The sequence below is a fragment of the Solea senegalensis genome, linkage group LG11, assembly GCF_019176455.1.
Source record: "Solea senegalensis isolate Sse05_10M linkage group LG11, IFAPA_SoseM_1, whole genome shotgun sequence".
Lineage (NCBI taxonomy): Eukaryota > Metazoa > Chordata > Actinopteri > Pleuronectiformes > Soleidae > Solea > Solea senegalensis.
Window position 1 is genome coordinate 21,282,990 of NC_058031.1, and position 16,161 is coordinate 21,299,150.

At 39.0% G+C, this 16,161-nt stretch overlaps 1 protein-coding gene and 1 long non-coding RNA gene across 2 annotated transcripts; one reads left to right on the top strand and one right to left on the bottom strand.

Annotated features, from left to right (window-relative positions):
- Window positions 1-545: 545 nt before the first annotated feature.
- On the bottom strand, window positions 546-15,529 carry LOC122777179 (sodium-coupled neutral amino acid transporter 3-like). Its single transcript, XM_044038226.1, has 16 exons — window positions 15,278-15,529; window positions 10,347-10,483; window positions 10,157-10,226; window positions 9,263-9,378; window positions 8,658-8,731; window positions 8,223-8,315; window positions 8,018-8,099; window positions 7,774-7,856; window positions 7,618-7,676; window positions 6,979-7,095; window positions 6,493-6,572; window positions 4,750-4,850; window positions 4,529-4,653; window positions 3,297-3,441; window positions 2,966-3,069; window positions 546-2,882 (listed from the first exon to the last, which is right to left on the bottom strand). The coding sequence occupies exons 2-16, from the start codon at window positions 10,409-10,411 to the stop codon at window positions 2,778-2,780; spliced, it is 1,419 nt and encodes a 472-aa protein (XP_043894161.1). The 5' UTR covers window positions 10,412-10,483; window positions 15,278-15,529; the 3' UTR covers window positions 546-2,777.
- On the top strand, window positions 1,525-3,527 carry LOC122777180. The gene is made up of 2 exons (XR_006361296.1): window positions 1,525-1,889; window positions 2,712-3,527. It is a non-coding gene; the product is annotated as an uncharacterized LOC122777180 (long non-coding RNA).
- Window positions 15,530-16,161: the final 632 nt, after the last annotated feature.

The following is a 16,161-nucleotide window of genomic DNA, read 5'->3' on the forward strand; positions in this document are numbered from 1 at the left end:
AATATAAACTATTGATTCAGTCCCAAGAATAATGTCCTTATCAGAGCTGGACATCTGCACAACAATGTGCAATCTGAACCACAATATTTTCCTCATATAACATGAACATTTATACTAATTTGGATTTTACATGCGAGTCATTATTAATAAACATTAAAATCAGTTTAAACAACACTAATTCCTTTTTTATCTTCTATAATATATTTGACTGTGTTCACCACTGTATGATTTGCCAGTACAGCGAGTTTCAAGTTAAAAGAAGTTGATGAATGAATGAATGAATGAATGCTCGTGCAACAATATATTTTGATGGCATTTTATTTTCAACATTAATCTAGAATTGCAAAAAAAATGAATCATATCAGCATATGCTGCTCAATCCAAGTTCATTTGTCCAATTTTTCAAGTTTGAAATTTGAATATGAGTCCAGATTTTTTTTTTCCCCAATTTGCACTTATATAGCACACATCAATGTTTCCTCACATCATACTGGCTATCTAACAAGGGGTTTATTTTGTAAAGGGCATTTTCAATCCAGCACCACTAACAGCACCTAATATTTTATTGTTCATCAAACTTTGCTAACAATCAAATGCATGATTTCACAAGACATTTGCCCAAGTTGCTTATATAATTGAAGCTACAGCCATGATAAATAAAGCTTATATATTGTCAAGGGACAGCAATTCCATCTTTGTTTCTATAGTCATGGGTACGGGCACAGGTAAAAAAATGTTTTTAAAAAGAGCTGAATACACAGCAGGTAGCAGCAGTTGAAAAAAAATAAATGAGGGAAATTCTAATTGTGCAGTATTTTCATCATCTAAATGAGCCTGGTCAGTGACAAGGACTTGTTTAATTTTGAAAGTCTTTAACACACTCACTCACTCACTCACACTCATGTATGCTTCGCTTTAAACTGTGGCCGTGTCTGCTGACAATCACTACCTGTTCTGTACCGGAAGGCTACATTACCCCCACACACTACACACTTTCACAGTTGACTAAAAGACGTAGTTTTGCTGTTTTACAATAGTATAATATTGACATATTGAGTATAGTATATGAATTTAAAAATCGATATTATAATTTCATTATATTTCATTATATTTTTGTAATTATTATTACAAATATTTTTGTAATAGTAATTAATGACATCAGGAGGAATCTTCATAAGTGGACTTATCTGTAATTATGCACTTGTCTTGATTATTAAAAATAAGGAACAAAGTTATCTGTTCAATAGGGAACAAATCCTTATTTTACAGAAACCCAATTTGTAGTCCACGTGCTAAAGTGCGGCTACTTCCTGCTACAACTATTTGTGCTTGCCAACCTCCACACTGCAAAAACAGCAGCCCTAACTCTAACCCCTAAAGTGTATTTATTTATTTAATAATAAACTACTCCAACAAATGATGATATTATTTCATTTAAAAATCCCTAAAACTGTTGTAAATTCTTATGACAGGAGGTAGCCTGTTTCAACAGGAAGTGGCCTGTTTCAACAGGAAGTAGCCTGTTTCAACAGGAAGTAGCTGCACTTAGCACAAGTTAGAAGGGTAGAACGATTTAAGTTTTAGGTAGCCACAGCAGCTTTAAGAAACCAGCGAAACATGCTAATGGTGTGCACCGTTTTGAGGTCCAGTTTGTCGAACATAAACAAGTCTACTGCTGCTAGCACTTTACCAAAAAAATGACTTGTGTGGCTAACACTTATGCTAAAAATATTAGCATTACCTGATTTGATTCGACGGTGGTCGCACTGCCACTTGGAAAGTGGAACAATTCTCAATTTCTGCACACAGTACAAGAAAACGGAGGAACAAATCCCACAATGCAGTTCGGCAACATGAGACACTCAAAGTGATCGAGCAGATATACACACGTGAGTATTCTCTGTATAATCTACGCGGTTGAAAGTAAAGCTATTCAATGTGAATGACCAAGATGATCAAGATGGTGGTCATGTGACATTAGTTAATGGGTTCAAATTTAAAGCTGTATTCACATTCCATAACATTTAATGAGAACACACAATGCTGGGGAAGCATCAGCTCAACATGACTCTGTAATTATCAGTATAGCAGTGTTTTGTTGTTGTGTTGCTTGGCAACATTCTCATGCTCTACACAGGACATAATAGGTTTTATGTCAATTCCGACAATTCCGACGCAAAGAGGAAGCCCACACCGGCAACTTTGTGCTAGTTAAGCAAGATAAAAAAGCAGCAACAGTTTGAGTTTTGTAGCTGAAATCACCAAGAACACCCACAAAGTTTTAGAAGGTAATTCTACTATAAAAAAAAAATGGACGTTTAGCAGTTTGATGTGAAAAACGCTTTGTGCAATGGTAGCGGTGGGGTGGTGCTGGATCACTTACAACATGTAGAGGCACTGGCAGTGTTTCTATTTACTCAGAATTCCTCACGGGGGTGACAGAAATAGGTTTTACTTGGAGAAAGTAGTCAGTAATGTATTGGGTCCAGTACACAGCTTTGTGGCTGCAGGTTTGCATTTAAAAAAAAAATGGACCCGTGCAGGATTCTGCTTCTGATGACGCCTGGTGGTACAGTATGTATAATAACCTGTGACAGCACAAAACCTCCTCGTAACACCCTGGAAGAACCAACTGCTTGTATGAATAATGAAATGATCCCCAGAAAGTCACAAGCCTTCCTGCAGTAGATTGAATCTTGCTTTGTGTCCAGAATCCTGGAGGAGGAAGTGGAGTGCACCAGTGGCCGGCTTTTACTGAAGGGCTTCAGGATGCAACTCTAATGGCCACCAAGATTTCGACTCTCTCCACTCGTCCAGTCGATCACGATAAATGTCAGGCTCATGGTCATGAATATGAACCCCAGGGCTGTGAAACACGCCGCCTGAAACCCAAAGGTGTTATTGTACAACGATCACTACCACACTTCTACTTGTACTTCACATCCATTGCCTTTATTTTACCCACCTGAATCTTTGGTCTGGACTTCATGGGCTCCTGGTCAGTGGGGATGATGCGAATGTAAAACAGTCCAGGAAGGATGAATATCAAACTGGGAGCAGTGGTTGCTCCTGGAAACACAGAAGAAACACATTCTCATTGCATTGTAAAACCCAATTTTCAGTTTTAAAGGTCCAGTGTGCATGTGTGAAGGTGGGCTTCCCTTGGTGCCTGGGCCTGGTTGGCCTGCTCAGTAATCCGTGTCGCTAATTCTTACACACTGGACCTTGAAATAATCAAAAAACTCATCTACTAACAGGGTTTAATTGGAGCTTTGCTTCTAAGTCTATCGTCTCACCAATGATGCCAAAGATGTCACGAATGTTCGGAACAAAGATGACCAGCAGGTTGACAGCAAACAGCAGGACCACTGCTATGGCAATGTGACGGAGCCAGTGGAAGGGCTTCTCAGGAAACAGCAGCTGCAGGAGGGCACGGCGGATCTGACAGAGACACGGGCATAAACAAGGCTCCATAATAGTATTGACATAGTACAGGAATTATCAGCTCAATAAAACCTGGAACTTTCTGGATCTGTGTAATTCCTCCTTGCAACTGACCCTAAATTCATCCAGAATTGATTGGTTTATTTCATTTGTTGTAACTTAGTTTTATTTAAAGCAGAAATATAAAGCAATAGACAACGGATGGTTGTATATGCTGGTGCTTTAAAAAGCACCCAGACTAGCAAAGTTCCACTTTAAAATAAATTCAGCACGGACATGTAAATATACTATTGAATAGTTAGAAATCCATTGTATGTATAGTTCTAATCATTTCCTTCTTCTACTCTTTTATTATGCCTCTCTCTGTATGACTGGTCTAAATGTTACTACAATTCTGCTATTGCTAGCTTGCAAAAGCATTTCTCAATAATTATGTATTTCATTTTGTACAAAAACACTCAAACATTTCAGATGAATATATATATACATATACACACACACACATATGGGGGTACTGTTTGTAAAGCAGCACATGCTGAAAATAACTGTGCCTAAATGTTAACTGTTAAATCTAAATGTTAACTGTTAAATCTAAATGCTACATATAATTCTAAATGAAAATAGATATATTTTTAACATAACATTTAGGTGTAACATTTAATATTTAGATTTAACTATTGTATTCAATACATTTCTAAGTTAACAAATACTGTTGTAAATGTGCTAAAAAAATGACTTTCAAAAATTCACACTACTGTTTGAAGATAAATGTGATAAATGTGTGAACTGTTACAGTTATTTTCAGCATGTGCTGCTTTACAAACGGCACCCCATACACACACATATATATATATATATATATATATATATATATAATATATATGTATATATGGACATATATATGTATATATGTATATTTATATATAATATATGTGTATATATGGACATATATATATTTATATATAATATATATGTACATATATATACATATATATGCACACATATATACTGTATGTGTATATAGAGAGTGGAGAGGGAGAGTGTAGGTTAGATGGATAGATAGAGTGTGTAAAAATCTTCTCACAGGAAACAAGACCACAGGTACAGTCAGAGTGACGGCTACTAGAACAGCCAGCCGCACACACAGGATCAGTGTGTCCAGAAGGTCCACCTTACTGTAGGTATGGAGGAGCTCTGTTTCTGTGCCTTCTGCATACACACATACACATACAGAATCTGTGATTTCCTACCGTCATTAAAATGGGAAAACTATTTTTGCAACTGGCAGAAAGATATTGTCCTCACCGTAGAATGTGAGGTAACCAAAGGTGGCAGTGAAGAAGTACATGATGAACATCCCCAGGATGGAAACGTTGCCGATATTCTGCATTCTTCTTTTGGTTGGGCTTTAAAGACAAGATGGCAGTTGATTTACCAAAATAGTGCACAAGGTCAAAAAAAAGAAGTGCAGCTATTGCTCTAGTATAATTTCAGGGAAGGGTTATACTTATACTGTATTTAAAGAGGCAACAGACAAGAATAACCCTGGGGTTTATGTAGCAGTTGCAAGATGTTGAAAAGGACATAGGCACTTTTCCCCAGAGCTGGTTGGTGTGTCATAATATACGACCATGTGTGTGTAGATATCAGGTGATGGCTATTTGATGAGGCATGTGTGCCCCTCCAAAATAAAATGTTCACTCTGTGCCAGCAGTCTCTTAAAGGGTAACTAAATCCCCTCTTGTGAGGCCGACTCCACCCAAATGCCAAGAAGTGGGCTGAGAGCTTAATGAGGTAGAGGAGGGAGGGAGAGTGCTGAGAAGGGCAAGGGGTGTGGCCTGGTAGTGGAATCTGGCTTTGACTTGCAGCTGTGTGGAAAATCCCCACTGAAGAGCCCTGTGAGTGAACACTCTCAATCACTCACACCACGCTTCCAGCAGGGGGAGAGAAAACATAGTGACAGCTCCAGTGTTTTTTAAATGGGGGAGGAGACTGAGATAACGAGCTTCAAGTTTATTGGACAAGAAGGTGACAAATGCTTATACCTGTTGAGCATGACTGAACTAATGCTGTTCACAACGTGATTTGAGATCATTTCGTACATTTTTGGCGCGATAGATGCGATGGGAGCACTGGCCCCAAGTCGCCATATTTTAAACAGAAGTCACAGGCATTTCTTTTCACCATCAGCCAAACCATTGTTGCACTCTCTGTTGTGGAAATGTCTGCAGAGAAGAAACCATCATTTCGTGTGGTTTCACGACACCATACTGAGCCGGACTCACCTTTAACTTTGGGAGCTTGTCTCGCAAAAGTATCGCTGGAAGCGGCTCTCGTCCATACGGAGCTCCCAAATTGAACATGAAACTTGCCACATTGTGTCCGTATGGTTTTGTGAAACCACACAAGGCGACGGTTTCTTCTCTGCAGACGTTTCCACAACAGATAAAGTATCGTACAGCTCCTAGTGTCCACACATAAAGACAAATGTTCACCTGAGCGGAGTCTGGCCGCTGACACGTACGTGACGTCATTTCAGAATCTCAGCGTCGACTGGCCATCGCGTCAGCGCGATTTTGTCGCATCGCTGCACGCCCAATCACGTCTATGCATTGACCTTGTATGTAAAGTTGTCGTGATAAATTTGCATCGTGTCTGGTCATGTTAATGCATGTTATTGAAAATAAGGCACAGTAATATTGTGTACAATGTGGAGAAGATTTTGCGGGAATAAAACCCAACACACATGGGGAGAACATGCTAAGTGTTAGCTACCACAACACCAAGTGGCACAGTTATCAGCCCCCGTCATGCAATAATCGCAATCAAAACAACGCCACTTTGGCAGGAAGTTGCATCGTTCAGACCCTTTGTACTTTTACCGGCTGTATTCATAAACAGTTGAAAATGGTGGATAACCCCGTACTGTAAACAAAATGAGTCACGTGGCGTCTAGAGCTCTATATCTGCTGTAGCCGATGTAAAAGTCAAGAGTGTATTTTCAGTTTCACCAATGTGACAAACGTCAGAAACCAGCATATATCTTACTTGCTCAGTTCAGTGTAGATGGGAAGCACCTCAGGATGACACACAAAAGCAAAGGCCAGGATGGGGATGGTGTATGCTGTCTGCAAATTAAATGACATACGAACTTCACTCGCGTCATGATCTCTGGACCCTGATGCATTACCCTCACCCCCATATGACTCTTGACTTGCTGGTAGACAATCAAACAAGGGAGGAACTAAGACATTAAAGCAAAACAAGGCAGACAAAGACAAAAGTAACAACACAGCTGAAGCTGACACATGCTAATTAAACCTGAGACTCCAAAATCTGAGACTGAATATTAAACTTAAAAATAAAAACAACCAAATCAAGAGTCAATGGGATCCAGTGGTTATGACAATTACGCTGTTCACCATGAGTGAATGAACACAGTCAGTCATATTCCCTATGTCCTATGATGCATTCACTACAGTTGACATGCAATTTGTGCTTTTGTATGTTGAATTCAGGAAATTCATGTCTGACCTCTTGTTTGATGGTGAAGTATTTGGGAGTGCACGTGTCTTCTGGGACGATGGAAATCGCGGAGTGGTTACCAAACACTTCCAGAGGGCAAGCGATTTGGAATTTCTTGTAGATGACCTGATATGACACAGAGAATTTATTGAGAATTGTCATGTCAGCACACAGTCTGTAACTAGGTTTCATTGGGACTGTCAAAATTCTACAATTTGTTTCATAAGAAAACTTTAGGAATTTTACCCCCAGATTCCTCACAAAGGCTGTATCTTTTTATCCAAAATCGGTTGGAACTTTGCGGTGTACGGTTTCAAACTTTAAATCTGAGTTCAAAATATACAGCCTAGAAGCCCATCACAATGTCTGAGTTAATTTCCATCTGGACCATGGGAGGGCGCTGTGCGCTGTACAGCTCAGAAAACTAACACAACGATGTCATGTTGATCTCAGAGCCAGAGTTAACTTCTTAACCTAAAGTTTTGCTGTGAGGACACAGACAACCATTTTGGGTACGGAACAACTCTGCAGACTCACTTGTAAGCTTAGCCATCACAGACAGACAGGTACCACAATGAATGATCTACCATAATTGACTGAATAACATGTCATATTTGTTCAAACTTGATTTTTGACAGCCCTACTCACCACTATGAGAAAGAAAACCATGCAGGAAAGCGAGAATCCACTGGTGTAACCGAGATATCCTGCAGAATGCAAAAAAAATAAAACACACTTTAAACACATCTCATATGAGCTCTTCAACTTCGTTTGTTGAGTATGATTTCATATCAAGTGACTTACCCAGGTGTTTCATCAGGGCCAGCGGGAGGATGATGCAGGCAGAGACAATCATGATGAGGTAGTTTCCATTCATAAACCAGTTGCTGGGTTCACAATGAGACACACAAATAAAGATAAAGGTTAGGACTGTAGTGTAAAATAACACAGATTTGTACCTGTATCTGTATTGGACACACAAATGAAACTGATGTTCAGTTTCATACATTTAGTAAGTTGAGTTACAGAGTTTTTCAACAGTACTTACTCCAAGCTGGTCGTCTCGCCAAGAAAGGCTTGGATAACTAATGGTAATTCATATTTCACAATGAACAGGTAGCTGGACATGGCTGCAGGGAAAAGAAAACATAGACAGTCTGAAGATAACACAAACATGTTCCCATAAACAGAGAAGTCCGACACCTGCTCATAGGTCAATTTCATCTATCTCACCTACTAACTAAGCGTCTCACCTCCAATGTTGTGTAGTGTTATGATGACAGCTGCCATGATCTTCCCAGGATGACCGAACGCTCTGAGACCAAGCTGCTCGTAGGCACGAATACCTGATGAGACCATCAAAAAATAGTTTGAAACTTTGAAGGATTAATAAACTGCCTTTGCATACAAAAATAGCTTAAACATGCAGAGACACAAAAGTATTAATATTTGTTTATTAATATAATGAAGGGTCTTATCTAGGAGCTATTTATATGAACACTTTTTTTAAAAAAGCAACATTAAATGGTGAAGTTTCATGTTGCATTAATGTGTAAATATGAAAGGCCCATTCTGGGGCAAAAGGAAGTTAAGTGTACTGTATATAATTAATTCATATAATTAATCCAACGCTATGAGGAAAGAAAAAAATTGAGACCCAGTATTTTCTGAATATAACGCAGCCTTACCCACAACTCCAGCACTGCTTAGCAACAGATGGATGGAATAACAGGAAAGAAAAGCAATGCACATCAACAGGATCCTGCGAAATAAAAGAGATATATTAAGTACATGTCATAGCATTACTGGGGCACCTTACATGCAGATTTGTCCGGAAGTCGTCTAAAAACTATGATTTGGAGACTTGGAGATATGTGTTTTAATGAGCCAATAAAAAAGACATTTGATCATCGTTTAAAAGTTTGATTTGACTGAGAAGGTCATCAAGGGTGCACATGGTGCACTGCTGCTGTAGCTTTTGCAGCGAATCCCGCATGACCATGTTGGACTCATGCTTCCTGAAAGCATCTTAGAGCTCAGATAATCTCAGTTTATAGACTTAGTCAAAGAGGAAGTCAGTGTAGCCATGGAATGAGCCTATTACCATGACAACAAACAGTAAACATACAGGAGATTCCAGTTATGCCACTGGAAAGTAACACGTCACCATTTCCATCCAGAACAGTCGTGTCAAAAACACCTACAGTAGATGTCCAGGGGTGTTGTGCAATATTTGCTTTGTGTTTTTTTTTGTGTTTGTCTGTACGTCCGTGTGTACATCTGCAGTACTCACAGGAAAAGCACGATGCCAGTGTTGGACATGGCGTACGACAGACCCAGAATGCCACTGCCCATGATGGCGTTGCTTAGGTTGAACACAGACATTCCAAATGATGTTTTACCTTCAAACTGAAAAAGACAATTCGTCAAATTACCTTTGAAGAGTCTATCATGGAAACTGAATCAAACATGTTTTCTTCTACTTGTTACATATAAATGGTATAAATAACATAATATATCAGCGTATAAATAGCACAGGGGTGATAATTCCATATATTTCAAATAGGAATTCAAGAGTTACATGTGACATCATCCCCGAGTTCTGCACATTCCAGTTGAGAAGTGGGGGAAAAAACACAGACACAAACGTATCTCAGGCTAGCCATCGTTAGCTATTGTTAGCAACATGCCAGGCAGATACTTGGGTATAGTTAAGGGCCCTAATAAGCTTCTTTAAATGGGGCCCGCCATAGTCTAGGATAACCTAAAAACATAGTACTTGTACGACTGATTTACTGTGAAACAAATCTGTCAGAAATGCTATTAACGGTAAAAGTAGCAGTATTTGAACAGTGGAAGCCATCTTGGAATCCCATGTCGGGGTGCTGTGTTCCATTTGAGGTCGGAACTTGGAATTTCCGAGGTCATGGGCTTTCGAATGCCCCCCTGAACTCAGATTTCCAACTCAGAAACTCGTTAGCTCAGATTCTTGCCCCAAACTAGACATGTTGCTACGCTGTTGTGTGCCCAAAATACAATGTAATCGTCTGCTATCGCTAACAATGGCTAATAATGACATGCCAAAGATCCGTTTTCCCAGACTTCTCTGTTGAAAATGTTGAACATTTGGTGACCTCAGAAATTCCGAGTTCCAACTCCAATTGGAATGCACCGTGTGTATACTCACATCTGTGAACTGGGTTCTCTTTGGTGTAACAGTCATGTGCTGCAAGAGGGTTGCTTTCTCTGGTGGGAGTCTGCAAACACCGATTGCAAATAACAAATAAAACTCTTTTTCAGTTTTAGAGTCTGAGTATATTTCCTATAATTTGTCTATATGCTGAAACGGCACAGTGGGACATGCATACTGTACTTACCCTCCCTCCACAGATACGTCAGCGTCATGGTGGTTATTACCATTTGGCAGCTTCTGCATTTCCATTCTTGTGACAGGTTCTGGAGGCTGTTATATCTTCAAATAGATTCAACTTTGCCAGAGGAATAGAAAGGGAATCTGAGAAAAGAAGAAACACACACAGAAACATACAAATCAATAATAAAGATTTGTTTTTTAAATGCATCGTACGCAATATTTAATCCTTGCAGTCCGGCCCTCAGGATAGCACTGGTTCTTCCTACACTTATATTAACACTGTCTATTTAGATATGGCCACACAGTGATGCAATGGCTAGCAATGTTGCAGCAACGGTCACCCCTTCAAATCCTGGGTAGACCAACAAACTGAAATTAGATTGTTTATATATACATATCTATACACAAGCTATTTATATAGAGCTCATTGAGTTTGTTTCTGTACCATAACCTTGTTCCCCTTGTTCCCCTTTAGTAGGGTGGGAGATCATTTTCTGGGGCATTTTTTTTTACTGTATTACCTAAAATCCTCTTCACACTCCTATTGTAACCAATTAATTAATGCATTGTCACAAAAATGAAAAGTGTCAGTCACACGTGGAACAGACAGGCCTGTAAAAAAACGCCATTCAATCATATCGAGCGGCCCGAACAAATGAATTGGATCCGTGTTTGTCTTTGACATGTTTGGACATATGTACTAATGAATGTTGAATGGTTTCTTTGTGAGCTTTTCTTGATCTACAGACTCACCACAAATTAACCTTGAAAGACAGTGAATGTATGTACAGACACTGATGCTTTTGGACAATATACTGTTCTTTCTGTTTTGTTTAGCGTAGATTTGTTTTTGTCCTGTTTTATTTTGTACGTTTTTCTATATATGTGCCTTGTTCAGTTTTACTTCCTGTCCTGATTGTCTGCCCCGCCCTAATGTGATTCACCTGTGTTTGATTAGCCCTGCCTCTCTGTGCTCCGTTCTCCTCTCTGTGCCACATTTTGAAGCTCCTTATGCTGTGTTTTATTTTTTACTGTTTTAATTTGTGTGTTTAGTTTTTTTTTTTTCTTTTCATTCTCCTCCACTGTGTAAAACGTGACACTCTTGCAATCTTGTTATTGTGGATTCATTCAAGGGCATCACGTAAGAGAAGAAAAGGATGTTTTCACAATCACGTCGGTCATTATGTTTAACCCCAGGTCATCAGTATCAAAGTACAACTCTGAGCTTCATGTTTGGTTTGAATGTAGCAAAAAAAAAAAGCACTGCTGTATCAACCACACACACACACACACACACACTCTCCAGGTCACACTGACAACATCTGGTTTTAACTGATAATGTCTTGTAATAAGTGACAACATTTAATTAAAAATAAAAAATACATATTTTTAAAACTGCAATATGTAACTTTTGGCGATTAAAAAAAAAAAGGTATCGTTGTTGATGTTAATATTTGGAAGATTTGTGAAATCAATACTATGAGACCTGACTGAGGGAGCATTTGTATGTATACAGCAGTGGTGCAGAGGTTTTTTGAGCGGTAGAATTCACTTCTGAAGCTTTTTTGCGGGCACATTTTTGTGTTTTCAAACTCCAACCTGTTTGCGGCCGTCTCACTTTACTGGCACAATGTTGCTGTTCCATCCGTATTCACATAGAACCAATTCACTTCCTGTGTGCAGTGTAGAAAATGTCTCCAGGTGATAATACAGACCTGAACACTGCTTTAATGGTATACAGTTGTGTGCAGCGGATAGACATTTGTTTATATTAAAAAGTTACACACAAACATCTTTATTTGCAGGAGTGTTTTATTAAATCTAGCTCACCAGACTGCAAACTGTTTAGATATAGTGTGAATGTATATTTGTCATCAAATAAGTGAGTCCGAATAGATTGAAATTCTGCTTGGCAAGCAAAAACAAAAATTCCCCAAAGCCCATGACTGAAAAGCACCAGCATGGCTCTATTGATAAGATGAACGAGAAAAGCCTGTAAAGTTCCATTTGTGTATATCTTTGACCTGTGGGCCCCAGACATGACAGACAGTCTGATAACAGCTGAGAATGACCTCCCTCCTCAAACATGACTGAGTCCTGAAACATTGACATTTTGTACAGTAGTTGTAACCTGGAGTGGATTTGTAAATAGTGATGTTTCAGCCCTTTTTTTACATTAGGGGCCATTTTTTAACCAGGTAATTGCCCTATTATGAGCCTCTTATAACCCTTTATATCAACAGTTGGGTCAGCTCTAGGGGGACAGGCATTTTAGACCACCATGTTTTCACAATAGACCACAATGGACACACTAAAAATATCGTTTGAGTTTTGATGCTAACTGAAGGCTACACAGTTTCTCCAGAAGACTTTGAAGCGAAGGATGAGCTGAAGGATAATCAGCTGCAACATGCAACTCCACCAATAATTGTTGCTATATTTTACGCGCTGTTCCTTTAATTAATTTGGGTGTAACCGATATTAAATAAATATTTATAACTATTTGTCAATATTTTTATTTCAGTGCATATTTGATGCACATTTTAGTCAATAAATCATAAGAGAAATGCTGGAATAAATTCAGCAAATGTGTTGTGCCAAAAAAGATCCAATCTCTACACAGCACTGGTTTCTCAGAGATTAATTTGAACCCTTTGAATTACTGAGATATTGTTTTTCACGGCATAGTACTGGAAACGTTCAGTGTTTGCTAGACTTCATGCTGAAAACAAGTCAATTAATAACTGTAAATTGAAGATTGGGGGACTAGTAGTTGTGTTCCTTCACAGATAATCTTAATTCGTAATCTTTTGTCCTGTGTTTAAAATGTGTCAAAAATCGTATGTAGTCTGATGAAGGGTTTAAAGTTCCTGACTGTTATTCAGTTAAATTCACACAACTTAACTTGCCCTCGGGGAGCAATTAAATACACATAATATGGATCACAAAACAAGTCACTTATGTTCAAAACAAGTTAAAAATGAGAGTCACACAAACAAACAAAAAATAACACACAGTAGTCGCAGTATTTACATATGCTGCAAATGGTTTGTGGTGTAAGGTGCAGCGGCGTGGTCAGTGCAATCTTCCAGGAATAGAATAAAAAAAATAAACGTGCTGACAATATTTAGATGAGGTGCAAATTGAGGTCGATGTGGTTTGTCTGTGAGAAGACATGTCGCAGCGTGGTTAGTGCAAAGTCCATCAGCTCATTATCACTCACCATCGGAACTGGTTTTGGTTGAACTTGGATTTAATGACAAGGAGAAATTGTTTTCCCATTCAGGAACAAATTGATCCCTGTTTCTCAATTCAACAATGACGGGAGAGTAAACAAAATTCAAAGTCAAACTGTTTAACGTGGCCGTCTGCCCACCTGACGCTATCGGCTTTTGTGATGCAGGTTCACCCGCCCATCGTCTGCACCAATCACACTCAAGGCCACGCTTTTTACTCAAATACAGCAGCAAACAGAAAGTTGTATTAATGACACCCACTGTGCTGAATTTGCATTCTGGGGGGCAAAAAAAAGAATAATATGACACAAACCCAAGTAAAATTGTGCAAGAAAACAGGCCACATAGTGTGTGAAAAGTTACAGCAGTTAAATACCACTATGTGTCGACGCCATGGAAACAAGCTAATATTAAATATTCTGAGGACACTGAAAATGTTTCTTAGTAAGATAAAGTTAGATATCAATATAGATGAGTCAATATGAATATGTAATATAACTGTAATATATATATATATACATATATATATACCTCTGTTAAGGGTTCATAGTGCTTTTGGTGGTGTTACTTGTATTTACTTATGTATTTTTCAATAAGTAAATGTAGTACTTTTATTTCAAGTGCTATTTTTTTATTAGAAAAAGGATGGATTCTGTTGCTTTCTTTGGTCTCATGTATGTTGATGTGTTATGTTCTCTGTGATTGTTGTGCAAAGCACCTTGACTTTTTCCTCCGTTTGAAATGTGATATATATGAATAAAGCTGACTTGACCTTTCTCTCCAAATTTCAAACATGCATCTTCAATAAAAACAAACAAACAAAAAAAACAATGCCTATCAGAATCAGAATCAGAAATTACGTACTATACTAAGATATTAACTAAGGTAAAATACACTAAAAAAGAATAAAGATTACACGCAATAAAATATGTACCTCTGTGTCAAATATACACAAACTGCATAAAAAATTACCAATAAATTGTCTAGTATTAAGTGAACTGTGTGTAAAGTGTGGAAATGTGCAACTGCTGCACAATTACACACAAAAGCACATCTGTTATACCCTGTAAGGATATTGTTTTTTTTTTTATTTTTTGAGCTCACTTTAAAGGTACATAATTACACAGGTAATCCAAAAACAAACAAAGTCCAGCTTAAGAAAAGCTTTTTTCCTTCATTTTTCAGTGACACAGTCTTTCATCAGTGTTTGAACAGTGAGCTGCAGACGAGAAAGCTGCACCACCAAGTTCTTGGAGATCCTAGAGCAACTAGCGGAGCAGGAATCACAACAGTAAATGACCTGGGTAACAGTAAACAGTTGAATCTCTTTCTGCAAACGTCATTTAATCAGTGACAAATTCACTTTCTAAGATAACATTTCTGGAGAAGCTTCTTGGATTAAATGACATTTGAAGAACAATGACCTCAATGGATAAGAATCTACACAGACATGCATTTCTGTTTGTTTCCCCCGTGCTCCCCGAGTCAAAACAATACACATTTATGCACCAGAGTGACTTCACTGCCACACAAAAACTCTGAACACCTAACGCCCTTAACGTGTCTGCAGATTCTGCAAAGTTGGAGAATAGATTGAACAGAGTTCTGCTCTTGTTCCTGCTGTCTAAACTTTCTCCAGTGGTCAAACCACGTGGCAGCACCGTTATTCCAACTCAGCCAAAATAACAGAGTGACTTACCTCCAGACACAGGTCCAGGTGACTCTGATGCAGTGGAAGAACCTGCGTGGTGAAGTCCAGATTACAGGAGCTGATAGTTTGGGGCAGGGGAAGATAAAAAAAAAAAACCCACTGGCTCGGTTTTTTTGGAGGCCAGCAGAGAAGCACAGACTGTCCCGGGGAGAGGTGGGGAAGAGGAAACCAAATGTGGGAGCAGGCAGTGAAGAGGGAGGGCTGCTGAAACCCACAGTTTCAAGTTTCTTGTGATGTCACATGTGTTGGATTGCTGTGTGGGGAGTTCTCTGGGCTCCTGCTTACAGTACACACTGGGCCTGTTAAACTGTTTCAGCTCTGTTGCTCTTGTACACAGGAACCTGATATGATCAGCACACACGGTTACATAAGAGGCTGCAGCTGCTGGCGGGCAACTGTACATTAGATGCAAACAGGAAAAGGTCTTCTTCTACTTCTATTGGCTCACGGTCCACAGAATGGTGGATATAAAGCAGCTTTCCTCCATGTCCTCAGTGTCCAAGGCAGAATGGGTCTACATATAGTCCGGCAAAAACACATCAGCGTGGATATTTCGGGAGTTAAATGGAGCAGTTTCAGTTTATTCACCTTGCGTTCCACTGGTGTTGATGCTGCACTTCTGTTTGGATGTTTTACAAATTGACCTCAGCTGTGGGTCCCAGTGACAGTTTACACTTACACAAACTACTCACTCCACATCAGAGATTTGTCCACCCGTCTGTCTGTCTGTCTGTCTGTCACCGTGGGACAAAAAAAACCCAACCCTATGCTTCACGAAAAACAAGAAAAGGGAAACTTATTTTCTCAAAGCTCCTCCATCTTCACACCCCATCCCAAGCAAACAACCCAGACGTGTCAAACTCAGACGACCT

Excerpts from the sequence above, each read along its gene's own strand:
- LOC122777179 (XM_044038226.1), bottom strand. The coding sequence starts at position 10,411 with ATGGAAATGCAGAAGCTGCCAAATGGTAATAACCACCATGACGCTGAC. Across the intron at positions 7,677-7,773 it reads GGCCCTGATGAAACACCTGG|GATATCTCGGTTACACCAGT; the intron begins GTAAGTCACTTG and ends TGCATTCTGCAG. Across the intron at positions 3,070-3,296 it reads TGACATCTTTGGCATCATTG|GAGCAACCACTGCTCCCAGT; the intron begins GTGAGACGATAG and ends CTGTGTTTCCAG.